Raw genomic sequence first — 14770 nt, 5'->3', positions numbered from 1 at the left:
GATGGAACGTAGCGTCGCAGACTGGCCAGCATTGATTACCCTTCCCTAATTGCTCATCAGGGGGAGTTCAGAGTCAATCACATTGCTGTGGGTCTGGAGTCACGTGTAGGCCAGACCGGGTAAGGACGGCAGATTTCCTTCCCGAAAGGATATTAGTGACCCAGATGGGTTTTTATGACAATTGGCAATGGATTCATGGTCATCATTTGACTTTTAATCCCAGATTTTTGTTGAATTCGTATTTCACTATCTGCAGTGCCGGGATTCGAACCTGACTCGCCGGAGCATTTCTCTGGGTCTCTGGTTTACTCGTCCAGTGAGAATATCACTGCAGCACCGCCTCCTGGTGTGGTCTTACTGTGAAATTGTGAGGGGGTCTGACAGGGTGGGAGCTGAGAGGCGGATCCCCCTAATGGGGGATTCAAGAACAAAGGGGATAGTTTCAGAATGAAGAGTCTCCCATTTCAGTTGGAGATGGGGAGGAATTTCCTCTCTGAGGGTGGTGGTCAATGGAATTCCCTTCCCAGGGACCAGTCTCGCCCACTCCTGACCCGCTCTTCCCCAGGGAGCAGTCTCACCCACTCCTGACCCACTCTTCCCCAGGGACCAGTCTCACCCACTCCTGACCCACTCTTCACCAGGGAGCAGTCTCACCCACTCCTGACCCACTCTTCCCCAGGGACCAGTCTCACCCACTCCTGACCCACTCTTCACCAGGGAGCAGTCTCACCCACTCCTGACCCGCTCTTCCCCAGGGAACAGTCTCACCCACTTCTGACCCACTCTTCCCCAGGGAGCAGTCTCACCCACTCCTGACACACTCTTCCCCAGGGAGCAGTCTCACCCACTCCTGACCCACTCTTCCCCAGGGAGCAGTCTCACCCACTCCTGACCCACTCTTCCCCAGGGAGCAGTCTCACCCACTCCTAGCCCATTCTTCCTCAGGGACCAGTCTCACCCACTCCTAGAACATAGAACGATACAGCGCAGTACAGGCCCTTCGGCCCACGATTTTGCACCGAAACAAAAGCCATCTAACCTACACTATGCCATTATCATCCATATGTTTATCCAATAAACTTTTAAATGCCCTCAATGTTGGCGAGTTCACTACTGTAGCAGGTAGGGCATTCCACGGCCTCACTACTCTTTGCGTAAAGAACCTACCTCTGACCTCTGTCCTATATCTATTACCCCTCAGTTTAAAGCTATGTCCCCTCGTGCCAGCCATTTCAATCCACGGGAGAAGGCTCTCACTGTCCACCCTATCTAACCCCCTGATCATTTTGTATGCCTCTATTAAGTCTCCTCTTAACCTTCTTCTCTCCAACGAAAACAACCTCAAATCCATCAGTCTTTCCTCATAAGATTTTCCCTCCATACCAGGCAACATCCTGGTAAATCTCCTCTGCACCCGCTCCAAAGCCTCCACGTCCTTCCTATAATGCGGTGACCAGAACTGCACGCAATACTCCAAATGCGGCCGTACCAGAGTTCTGTACAGCTGCAACATGACCTCCTGACTCCGGAACTCAATCCCTCTACCAATAAAGGCCAACACTCCATAGGCCTTCTTCACCACCCTATCAACCTGGGTGGCAACTTTCAGGGATCTATGCACATGGACACCTAGATCCCTCTGCTCATCCACACTTTCAAGAACTTTGCCATTAGCCAAATATTCTGCATTCCTGTTATTCCTTCCAAAGTAAATCACCTCACACTTCTCTACATTAAACTCCATTTGCCACCTCTCAGCCCAGCTCTGCAGCTTATCTATATCCCTCTGTAACCTGCTACATCCTTCCTCACTATCGACAACACCACCGACTTTAGTATCGTCTGCAAATTTACTCACCCACCCTTCTGCGCCTTCCTCTAGGTCATTGATAAAAATGACAAACAGCAAAGGCCCCAGAACAGATCCTTGTGGTACGCCACTTGTAACTGAACTCCATTCTGAACATTTCCCATCAACCACCACCCTCTGTCTTCTTTCAGCTAACCAATTTCTGATCCACATCTCTAAATCATCCTCAATCCCCAGCCTCCATATTTTCTGCAATAGCCTACCGTGGGGAACCTTATCAAACGCTTTGCTGAAATCCATATACACCACATCAACTGCTCTACCCTCGACTACCTGTTCAGTCACCTTCTCAAAGAACCCGATAAGGTTTGTGAGGCATGACCTACCCTTCACAAAGCCATGCTGACTATCCCTGATCATATTATTCCTATCTAGATGATTATAAATCTTGTCCTTTATAATCCCCTCCAAGACTTTACCCACTACAAACGTGAGGCTCACCGGTCTATAGTTGCCGGGGTTGTCTCTGCTCCCCTTTTTGAACAAAGGGACCACATTTGCTATCCTCCAGTCCTCTGGCACTATTCCTATAGCCAATGATGACATAAAAATCAAAGCCAAAGGTCCAGCAATCTCTTCCCTGGCCTCCCAGAGAATCCTAGGATAAATCCCATCAGGACCCGGGGACTTATCTATTTTCAGCCTGTCCAGAATTGCCAACACCTCTTCCCTACGTACCTCAATGCCATCTATTCTATTAGCCTGGGTCTCAGCATTCTCCTCCACAACATTATCTTTTTCCCGAGTGAATACTGACAAAAAATATTCATTTAGTATCTCGCCTATCTCTTCAGACTCCACACACAACTTCCCATCCCTGTCCTTGACTGGTCCTACTCTTTCCCTAGTCATTCGCTTATTCCTGACATACCTATAGAAAGCTTTTGGGTTTTCCTTGATCCTACCTGCCAAATACTTCTCATGTCCCCTCCTTGCTCGTCTTAGCTCTCTCTTTAGATCCTTCCTCGCTACCTTGTAACTATCCATCGCCCCAACTGAAACTTCACACCTCATCTTCACATAGGCCTCCTTCTTCCTCTTAACAAGAGATTCCACTTCTTTGGTAAACCACGGTTCCCTCGCTCGACGCCTTCCTCCCTGCCTGACCGGTACATACTTATCAAGAACACGCAGTAGCTGATCCTTGAACAAGCTCCACTTATCCAGTGTGCCCAACACTTGCAGCCTACTTCTCCACCTTATCCCCCCCAAGTCACGTCTAATGGCATCATAATTGCCCTTCCCCCAGCTATAATTCTTGCCCTGCGGTGTATACTTATCCCTTTCCATCACTAACGTAAACGTCACCGAATTGTGGTCACTGTCCCCAAAGTGCTCTCCTACCTCCAAATCCAACACCTGGCCTGGTTCATTACCCAAAACCAAATCCAACGTGGCCTCGCCTCTTCTTGGCCTGTCAACATATTGTGTCAGGAAACCCTCCTGCACACACTGTACAAAAAACGACCCATCTAATGTACTCGAACTATATCTTTTCCAGTCAATATTTGGAAAGTTAAAGTCTCCCATAATAACTTCCCTGTTACTTTCGCTCTTATCCAGGATCATCCTCGCCATCCTTTCCTCTACATCCCTAGAACTATTTGGAGGCCTATAGAAGACTCCCAACAGTGTGACCTCTCCTTTCATGTTTCTAACCTCAGCCCATACTACCTCGGAAGATGAGTCCCCATCTAGCATCCTCTCCGCCACCGTAATACTGCTCTTGACTAGCAGCGCCACACCTCCCTCTCTTTTGCCTCCTTTTCTGAGCTTACTAAAACACCTAAACCCCGGAACCTGCAACATCCATTCCTGTCCCTGCTCTATCCATGTCTCCGAAATGGCCACAACATCGAAGTCCCAGGTACCAACCCATGCTGCCAGTTCCCCTACCTTATTTCGTATACTCCTGGCATTGACGTAGACACACTTCAAACCACCTACCTGAACACTGGCCCCCTCCTGCGACGTCAAATCTGTGCTCCTGACCTCGATACTCTCATTCTCCTTTACCCTAAAACTACAATCCAGGTTCCCATGCCCCAGCTGAATTAGTTTAAACCCCCCCAAAGAGCACTTACTCCTGACCCACTCTTCCCCAGGGACCAGTCTCGCCGCCCTGACCCACTCTTCCCCAGGGAGCAGTCTCACCCACTCCTGACCCACACTTCCCCAGGGAGCAGTCTCACCCACTCCTGACCCACTCTTCCCCAGGGACCAGTCTCACCCACTCCTGACCCACTCTTCCCCAGGGACCAGACTCACCCACTCCTGACCCACTCTTCCCCAGGGACCAGTCTTGCCGCCCTGACCCACTCTTCCCCAGGGAGCAGTCTCACCAACTCCTGACCCACTCTTCCCCAGGGAGCAGTCTCACCCACTCCTGACCCACTCTTCCCCAGGGAGCAGTCTCACCCACTCCTGACCCACTCTTCACCAGGGAGCAGTCTCACCCACTCCTGACCCACTCTTCCCCAGGGAGCAGTCTCACCCACTCCTGACCCACTCTTCCCCAGGGGGCAGTCTCACCCACTCCTGACCCACTCTTCCCCAGGGAGCAGTCTCACCCACTCCTGACCCACTCTTCCCCAGGGAGCAGTCTCACCCACTCCTGACCCACTCTTCCCCAGGGAGCAGTCTCACCCACTCCTGACCCACTCTTCCCCAGGGAGCAGTCTCACCCACTCCTGACCCAGTCTTCACCAGGGAGCAGTCTCACCCACTCCTGACCCACTCTTCCCCAGGGAGCAGTCTCACCCACTCCTGACCCACTCTTCCCCAGGGAGCAGTCTCACCCACTCCTGACCCACTCTTCCCCAGGGAGCAGTCTCACCCACTCCTGACCCACTCTTCGCCAGGGACCAGTCTCGCCGCCCTGACCCACTCTTCCCCAGGGAGTAGTGTCACCCACTCCTGACCAACTCTTCCCAAGGGAGCAGTGTCACCCAGTCCTGACCCACTCTTCCCAAGGGAGCAGTCGCACCCACTCCTGACCCGCTCTTCCTCAGGGACCAGTCTCGCCGCCCTGACCCACTCTTCCCCAGGGACCAGTCTCACCCACTCCTGACCCACTCTTCACCAGGGAGCAGTCTCACCCAATCCTGACCCACTCTTCCCCAGGGAGCAGTCTCACCCACTCCTGACCCACTCTTCCCCAGGGAGCAGTCTCACCCGCTCCTGACCCACTCTTCCCCAGGGAGCAGTCACGCCGCCCTGACCCACTCTTCACCAGGGAGCAGTCTCACCCACTCCTGACCCACTCTTCCCCAGGGACCAGTCTCACCCACTCCTGACCCACTCTTCCCCAGGGACCAGTCTCACCCACTCCTTACCCACTCTTCCTCTGGGACCAATGTCACCCAGTCCTGACCCATTCTTCCCCAGGGACCAGTCTCACCCACTCCTAACCCACTCTTCCCCAGGGAGCAGTCTCACCCACTCCTGATCTACTCTTCCCCAGGGAGCAGTCTCACCCACTCCTGACCCACTCTTCCCCAGGGACCAGTCTCACCCACTCCTGACCCACTATTCCACAGGAAGCAGTCTCACCCACTCCTGACCCACTCTTCCCCAGGGACCAGTCTCGCCGCCCTGACCCACTCTTCCCCAGGGTCCAGCCTCACCCACTCCTAACCAGTCTCAACTGGTGCTCTTTAATTGAATGTTCTGTATAAATCTGCGTTTATTTAATGCTTGTATATTTTCTATGCTTTTTATAGCTGCATAAATATGTGAAGAGGCATTACTGTGTTGGACAGATGGTACTGGTGGGAATAGGTAAATATACTTGGCAAATCTATGCAGAGATTGTGTTTATGCTGCGGTTTCGGTGATACAGCGTCCTCTAGGTTACTGAAGATATTTCGGGACTGAATTTGTCCAGGGATTTCCAATGATGCTGGGTAACGATTCCGGCTTGGGTCGCTGTCTGTGCGGAGTCTGTACATCCTCCCCGTGTCTGCGTGGGTTTCCTCCGGGTGCTCCGGTTTCCTCCCGGTGTCCGGGGATGTGCGGGTTGGGTGGATTGGCCATGATAAATTGCTCTTAGTGTCCAAAATTGCCCTTGGTGTTGGGTGGAGGTGTTGAGTTTGGGTAGGGTGCTCTTTCCAAGAGCCGGTGCAGACTCAAAGGGCCGAATGGCCTCCTTCTGCACTGTAAATTCAATGATAATCTATGATTAATCTAGGACAAAGGTTCGGCACAACATCGTGGGCCGAAGGGCCTGTTCTGTGCTGTATTTTTCTATGTTCTATGTTCTATGTAACATCGGGAGATCCATCGTCACTCTGGTGTTCTGAGCCACTCCCCGTCAAACTTACGGAGGACAGTCAGGAGATTCGCCACAAAAACTCATTCTCTCCGAGTTTCCAGGTGTGCGCGATTCTAAAGTTTGGCCAGAGATCACAAAACGCCTGATGTGAAGAACAAGACAGTTTGAAACCTTTGTCTCTTGCAACGGGTTGAAGTATAAGAGAGCAAGTGCATGCAAGAAAAATTGTAAAATGTTGTTCGCTGTTGCTTAGGAAGGATAAACTGACCTCAGGGGGCAGTGCAGCTCGGAGGCTGTTTCCCCGAATGAGCCGAGAACCCGGGGAATAATCTCAGTACAATGGGTCAGCTGTTTAGGACCAGGAACCAAGAATTTATGGAGGAGATATAAATATTATTGAGGGGTGGATAAGATCTGTTTAAGTGTCATGACCTGAGGTTATTTCAATCAACCAATTCTTTAAAATTGAAAAACGAAACTAGGCAGCTAGAGTTTAAAAAACACACACCTGCAGTATTGATTGGCAGGTCATCTGGTGTAGCTTAGAAAAAAAGGATAGGGTTCCTGCAGCGTCATTGTTGCCATTTCTCAATGGATATTTTGACAGCTGAGCCAATTATGAATGCATGACTGAGTTTCAAAAGCTCTAAAACCACTTACCTCAGTTGGGGGGTGGGGGACCAGTTCCTCACGTTTTGATTAGTAATTGGGAGAGAAATTAGTTGCAATAACTCCAGCAGCTGAAATCAATGACTTGTGGCTTTACAAGAGGGCACGCTGATACTGTGGGAAAAGCAATAGCGGACGCGGGCTGCCGTTTCGGAGTTCAGAACCGCACCAAGTCGTACCAGTTTGCTGGAAGTCCCTTTTGGGTTGCTTCAGTGAGATGGCACGGTGGTTAGCACTGCTGCCTCACAGCGACAGGGATCGAGGTTCAATTCCGGCCTTGGGTGACTGTGTTTTTGCACGTTCTCCCCATGTTTGAGGGGTTTCCTCCGGGTGCTCCGGTTTCATCGATATGAGGTTAGACAGATTGGTCATGATAAATGACCTCTTAGGGTCCATGGATGTGTGGGTAAGGTTACGGAGGTACGGCAGGGTGGGCAGGGGAGTGGGCCTGGGTCAAGTGATCTTTCGGAGGGGCTGCTACAGATTTGATGGGCCAAATGGTCTCCTTCTGCACTGGCGAGATTGATCAAAACTATCTGCCCCAAACCGAATGTCCGCAACAAGAAGTGCCGCTCATACACAGTGCCTGCCTTGTGGCAAGAACATCGAACACAGAACATCGAACATAGAACATTACAGCGCAGTACAGGCCCTTCGGCCCTCGATGTTGCGCCGACCTGTGAAACCACTCTAAAGCCCATCTACACTATTCCCTTATCGCCCATATGTCTATCCAATGACCATTTGAATGCCCTTAGTGTTGGCGAGTCTACTACTGTTGCAGGCAGGACATTCCACGCCCTTACTACTCTCTGAGTAAAGAACCTACCTCTGACATCTGTCTTATATCTATCTCCCCTCAATTTAAAGCTATGTCCCCTCATGCTAGACATCACCATCCGAGGAAAAAGGCTCTCACTGTCCACCCGATCCAATCCTCTGAGCATCTTGTATGCCTCAATTAAGTCACCTCTTAACCTTCTTCTCTCTAACGAAAACAGCCTCTAGTCCCTCAGCCTTTCCTCATAAGATCTTCCCTCCATACCAGGCAACATTGTGGTAAATCTCCTCTGCACCCTTTCCAATGCTTCCACATCCTTCCTATAATGCGGCGACCAGAATTGCACGCAATACTCCAAATGCGGCCGTACCAGAGTTTTGTACAGCTGCAACATGACCTCATGGCTCCGAAACTCAATCCCTCTACCAATAAAAGCTAACACACTGTACGCGTTCTTAACAATCCTCTCAACCTGGGTGGCAACTTTCAGGGATCTATGTACATGGACACCGAGATCTCTCTGCTCATCCACACTGCCAAGAATCTTACCATTAGATGCTGCGCAATACACAGAAAATAGGAGCAAGAGGAGGCCATTCGGCCCTTTGAGCCTGCTCCGCCATTCATTGTGATCATGGCTGATCAAAGAACAAAGAACAAAGAAAAGTACAGCACAGGAACAGGCCCTTCGGCCCTCCAAGCCCGTGCCGACCATGCTGCCCGACTAAACTACAATCTTCTACACTTCCTGGGTCCGTATCCCACTATTTCCATCCTATTCATGTATTTGTCAAGATGCCCCTTAAATGTCACTATAGTCCCTGCTTCCACCACCTCCTCTGGTAGCGAGTTCCAGGCACCCACTACCCTCTGTGTAAAAAAACTTGCCTCGTACATCTCCTCTAAACCTTGCCCCTGTCACCTTAAACCTATGCCCCATAGTAATTGGCCCCTCTACCCTCGGGAAAAGCCTCTGACTATCCACTCTGTCTATGCCCCTCATAATTTTGTAGACCTCTATCAGGTCGCCCCTCAACCTCCGTCGTTCCAGTGAGAACAAACCGAGTTTATTCAACCGCTCCTCATAGCTAATGCCCTCCATACCAGGCAACATCCTGGTAAATCTCTTCTGCACCCTCTCTAAAGCCTCCACATCCTTCTGGTAGTGTGGCGACCAGAATTGAACACTATACTCCAAGTGTGGCCTAACTAAGGTTCTATACAGCTGCAACATGACTTGCCAATTCTTATACTCAATGCCCCGGCCAATGAAGGCAAGCATGCCGTATGCCTTCTTGACTACCTTCTCCACCTGTGTTGCCCCTTTCAGTGACCCGTGGACCTGTACTCCTAGATCTCTCTGACTTTCAATACTCTTGAGGGTTCTACCATTCACTGTATATTCCCTACCTGCATTAGACCTTCCAAAATGCATTACCTCACATTTGTCCGGATTAAACTCCATCTGCCATCTCTCCGCCCAAGTCTCCAAACAATCTAAATCCTGCTGTATCCTCTGACAGTCCTCATCGCTATCTGCAATTCCACCAACCTTTGTGTCGTCTGCAAACTTACTAATCAGACCAGTTACATTTTCCTCCAAATCATTTATATATACTACAAACAGCAAAGGTCCCAGCACTGATCCCTGTGGAACACCACTGGTCACAGCCCTCCAGTTAGAAAAGCATCCTTCCATTGCTACTCTCTGCCTTCTATGACCTAGCCAGTTCTGTATCCACCTTGCCAGCTCACCCCTGATCCCGTGTGACTTCACCTTTTGTACTAGTCTACCATGAGGGACCTTGTCAAAGGCCTTACTGAAGTCCATATAGACAACATCCACTGCCCTACCTGCATCAATCATCTTTGTGACCTCCTCGAAAAACTCTTATCAAGTTAGTGAGACACGACCTCCCCTTCACAAAACCGTGCTGCCTCTCACTAATACGTCCATTTGCTTCCAAATGGGAGTAGATCCTGTCTCGAAGAATTCTCTCCAGTAATTTCCCTACCACTGAAGTAAGACTCACTGGCCTGTAGTTCCCTGGATTATCCTTGCTACCCTTCTTAAACAGAGGAACAACATTGGCTATTCTCCAGTCCTCCGGGACATCACCTGAAGACAGTGAGGATCCAAAGATTTCTGTCAAGACCTCAGCAATTTCCTCTCCAGCATCATACAGTATTCTGGGGTAGATCCCATCAGGCCCTGGGGACTTATAGAAAAACATAGAAAAATACAGCACAGAACAGGCCCTTCGGCCCACGATGTTGTGCCGAACCTTTGGCCTAGATTAATCATAGATTATCATTGAATTTACAGTGCAGAAGGAGGCCATTCGGCCCATCGAGTCTGCACCAGCTCTTGGAAAGAGCACCCTACCCAAAGTCAACACCTCCACCCAACACTAAGGGCAATTTTGCACACTAAGGGCAATTTATAACGGCCAATCCACCTAACCTGCACACCTTTGGACTGTGGGAGGAAACCGGAGCACCCGGAGGAAACCCACGCAGACACAGGGAGGATGTGCAGACTCCGCACAGACAGTGACCCAAGCCGGAATCGAACCTGGGACCCTGGAGCTGTGAAGCAATTGTGCTATCCACAATGCTACCGTGCTGCCCTTAAGAACAAATAAATCTACACTATATCATTTTACCGTAATCCATGTACCTATCCAGTAGCTGCTTGAAGGTCCCTAATGTTTCCGACTCAACTACTTCCACAGGCAGTGCAATCCATGCCCCCACTACTCTCTGGGTAAAGAACCTACCTCTGATATCCCTCCTATATCTTTCACCTTTCACCTTAAATTTATGTCCCCTTGTAATGGTTTGTTCCACCCGGGGAAAAAGTCTCTGACTGTCTACTCTAACTATTCCCCTGATCATCTTATAAACCTCTATCAAGTCGCCCCTCATCCTTCTCCGTTCTAATGTGAAAAGGCCTAACACCCTCACCCTTTCCTCGTAAGACCTACTCTCCATTCCAGGCAACATCCTGGTAAATCTCCTTTGCACCTTTTCCAAAGCTTCCACATCCTTCCTAAAATGAGGCGACCAGAACTGTACACAGTACTCCAAATGTGGCCTTACCAAAGTTTTGTACAGCTGCATCATCACCTCAAGGCTCTTAAATTCAATCCCTCTGTTAATGAACGCGAGCACACCTTCTTCACGGATCTATCCACTTGAGTGGCAACTTTCAAAGATCTATGAACATAGACCCCAAGATCTCTCTGCTCCTCCACATTGCCAAGAACTCTACCGTTAACCCTGTATTCCGCATTAATATTTGTCCTTCCAAAATGGACAACCTCACACTTTTCAGGGTTAAACTCCATCTGCCATTTCCCAGCCCAGCTCTGCATCCTATCTATGTCTCTTTGCAGCCGACAACAGCCCTCCTTACTATCCACAACTCCACCAATCTTCGTATCGTCTGCAAATTTACTGACCCACCCTTCAACTCCCTCATCCAAGTCATTAATGAAAATCACAAACAGCAGAGGACCCAGAACTGATCCCTGCGGTATGCCACTGGTAACTGGGCTCCAGGCTGAATATTTGCCATCCACCACCACTCTCTGACTTCTATCGGTTAGCCAGTTCGTTATCCAACTGGCCAAATTTCCCACTATCCCATGCCTCCTTACTTTCTGCAGAAGCCTACCATGGGGAACCTTATCAAATGCCTTACTAAAATCCATGTACACTACATCCACTGCTTTACCTTCATCTGCATGCTTGGTCACCTCCTCAAAGAATTCAATAAGACTTGTAAGGCAAGACCTACCCCTCACAAATCCGTGCTGACTATCCCTAATCAAGCAGTGTCTTTCCAGATGCTCAGAAATCCTATCCTTCAGTACCCTTTCCATGACTTTGTCTACCACCGAAGTAAGCCTGTAATTCCCAGGGTTATCCCTAGTCCCTTTTTTGAACAGGGGCACGACATTTGCCACTCTCCAATCCCCTGGTACCACCGCTGTTGACAGTGAGGACGAAAAGGTCATTGCCAACGGCTCTGCAATTTCATCTCTTGCTTCCCATAGAGTCCTTGGCTATATCCCGTCAGGCCCGGGGGACTTGTCTATCCTTAAGTTTTTCAAAATGCCCAACACATCTTCCTTCCTAACAAGTATTCCCTCGAGCTTACCAGTCTGTTCCACACGGTCCTCTCCAACAATATCGCCCCTCTCATTTGTAAATATAGAAGAAAAGTACTCGTTCAAGACCTCTCCTATCTCTTCAGACTCAATACACAATCTCCCGCTACTGTCCTTGATCGGACCTACCCTCGCTCTAGTCATTCTCATTTTTCTCACATATGTGGAAAAGGCTTTGGGGTTTTCCTTGATCCTACCCGCCAAAGATTGTTCATGCCCTCTTTTAGCTCTCCTAATCCCTTTCTTCAATTCCCTCCTGGCTATCTTGTATCCCTCCAATCCCCTGTCTGTACCTTGTTTCCTCAGCCTTACGTAAGTCTCCTTTTTCCTCTTAACAAGACATTCAACCTCTCTTGTCAACCATGGGTCCCTCACTCGACCATCTCTTCCCTGCCTGACAGGGACATACATATCAAGGACACGTAGTCCCTGTTCCTTGAACAAGTTCCACATTTCACTTGTGTCCTTCCCTGACAGCCTATGTTCCCAACTTATGCACTTCAGTTCTTGTCTGACGACATCGTATTTACCCTTCCCCCAATTGTAAACCTTGCCCTGTTGCACGAACCTATCCCTCTCCATTACTAAAGTGAAAGTCCCAGAATTGTGGTCACTATCTCCAAAATGCTCCCCCACTAACAAATGTATCACTTGCCCTGATTCATTACCAAGTACTAAATCCAATATTGCCCCTCCTCTGGTCGGACAATCTACATACTGTGTTAGAAAAGCTTCCTGGACACACTGCACAAACACCACCCCAGCCAAACTATTTGATCTAAAGAGTTTACACTCAATATTTGGGAAGTTAAAAGTCACCCATGACTACTACCCTGTGACTTCTGCACCTTTCCAAAATCTGTTTCCCAATCTGTTCCTCCACATCTCTGTTACTCAATAGTAATGGGGGGCCTATAGAAAACTCCTAACAAGGTGACTGCTCCTTTCCTATTTCTGACTTCAACCCATACTACCTCAGTAGGCTGATACTCCTCGAACTGCCTTTCTGCAGCTGTTATACTATCTCTAATTAACAATGCCACCCCCCCACCTCTTTTACCCCCCTCCCTAATCTTATTGAAACATCTATAACCAGGGACCTCCAACAACCATTTCTGCCCCTCTTCTATCCAAGTTTCCATGATGGCCACCACATCGTAGTCCCAAGTACCGATCCATGCCTTAAGTTCACCCACCTTATTCCTGATGCTTCTTGCGTTGAAGTATACACACTTCAACCCATCTCCGTGCCTGCAAGTACTCTCCTTTGTCAGTGTTCCCTTCCCCACTGCCTCATTACACGCTTTGGCGTCCTGAATATCGGCTACCTTAGTTGCTGGACTACAAATCCGGTTCCTATTCCCCAGCCAAATTAGTTTAAACCCTCCCGAAGAGTACTAGAAAACCTCCCTCCCAGGATATTGGTGCCCCCTCTGGTTCAGATGCAACCCGTCCTGCTTGTACAGGTCCCACCTTCCCCAGAATGCGCTCCAATTATCCAAATACCTGAAGCCCTCCCTCCTACACCATTCCTGCAGCCACGTGTTCAACTGCACTCTCTCCCTATTCCTAGCCTCGCTATCACGTGGCACCGGCAACAAACCAGAGATGACACATCTGTCTGTCCTGGCTTTTAACTTCCAGCCTAACTCCCTAAACTTGTTTATTACCTCCACACCCCTTTTCCTACCTACGTCGTTGGTACCAATGTGCACCACGACTTCTGGCTGCTCCCCCTCCCCCTTAAGGATCCTGAAGACACGATCCGAGACATCCCTGGCCCTGGCACCCGGGAGGCAACATACCTTCTGGGAGTCTCGCTGGTGACCACAGAATCTCCTATCTATTCCCCTAACCATTGAACCTCCTACAACTATTGCTTTTCTATTCTCACATTTCCCTTCTGAGCCCCAGAGCCAGACTCAGTGTCTACCTTAATATTTTTTAAGACGCCCAACACCTCGTCTTTTTGGATCTCAATGTGACCCAGGCTATCTACACACCCTTCTCCAGACTCAACATCTACCAATTTCTTCTCTTTGGTGACTACTGATGCAAAGTATTCATTTAGTACCGCGCCCATTTCCTCTGGCTCCACACATAGATTCCCTTGCCTATCCTTCAGTGGGCCAACCCTTTCCCTGGCTACCCTCTTGCTTTTTATGTACGTGTAAAAAGCCTTGGGATTTTCCTTAACCCTATTTGCCAATGACTTTTCGTGACCCCTTCTAGCCCTCCTGACTCCTTGCTTAAGTCCCTTCCTACTTTCCTTATATTCCACACAGTCTTCGTCTGTTCCCAGCCTCTTAGCCCTGACAAATGCCTCCTTTTTCTTTTTGACGAGGCCTACAATATCTCTCGTTATCCAAGGTTCCCGAAAATTGCCGTATTTATCCTTCTTCCTCACAGGAACATGCCGGTCCTGAATTCCTTTCAACTGACACTTGAAAGGCTCCCACATGTCAGATGTTGATTTGCCCTCAAACATCCGCCCCCAATCTAGGTTCTTCAGTTCCCGCCTAATATTGTTATAATTAGCCTTCCCCCAACTTAGCACATTCGCCCTAGGACCACTCTTATCCTTGTCCACCAGCACTTTAAAACTTACTGAATTGTGGTTACTGTTCCCGAAATGCTCCCCTACTGAATCTTCTACCACCTGGCCGGGCTCATTCCCCAATACCAGGTCCAGTACCTCCCCTTCCCTAGTTGGACTGTCTACATATTGTTTTAAGAATCCCTCCTGGATGCTCCTTACAAACTCTGCCCCGTCTAAGCCCCTGGCACTAAGTGAGTCCCAGTCAATATTGGGGAAGTTGAAGTCTCCCATCACCACAACCCTGTTTTTACTTGTTTCCAAAATCTGTCTACCTATCTGCTCCTCTATCTCCCGCTGGCTGTTGGGAGGCCTGTAGATCATCCAACTCAATAGCCTAATCCTGCTTTAGAACATAGAACATAGAACATAGAACAATACAGCGCAGTACAGGCCCTTCGGCCCA

General features: G+C 49.3%; 1 protein-coding gene across 1 annotated transcript in view; it reads left to right on the top strand.

Moving 5' to 3' along the window:
- The window catches only part of LOC140403809 (cytochrome b-c1 complex subunit 2, mitochondrial-like), a 168019-nt gene that overhangs the window by 86686 nt on the left and 66563 nt on the right, over positions 1–14770 (top strand). Inside the window, exon 8 of the mRNA XM_072491965.1 lies at positions 5593–5650. Within this exon, the coding sequence (XP_072348066.1) occupies positions 5593–5650 (58 nt within the window). The remainder of the gene's footprint in view (positions 1–5592; positions 5651–14770) is intronic.

The sequence above is a fragment of the Scyliorhinus torazame genome, chromosome 29, assembly GCF_047496885.1.
Source record: "Scyliorhinus torazame isolate Kashiwa2021f chromosome 29, sScyTor2.1, whole genome shotgun sequence".
In the NCBI taxonomy this organism is placed as follows: Eukaryota; Metazoa; Chordata; class Chondrichthyes; order Carcharhiniformes; family Scyliorhinidae; genus Scyliorhinus; species Scyliorhinus torazame.
This window is presented reverse-complemented; position numbering and strand designations above follow the sequence as displayed.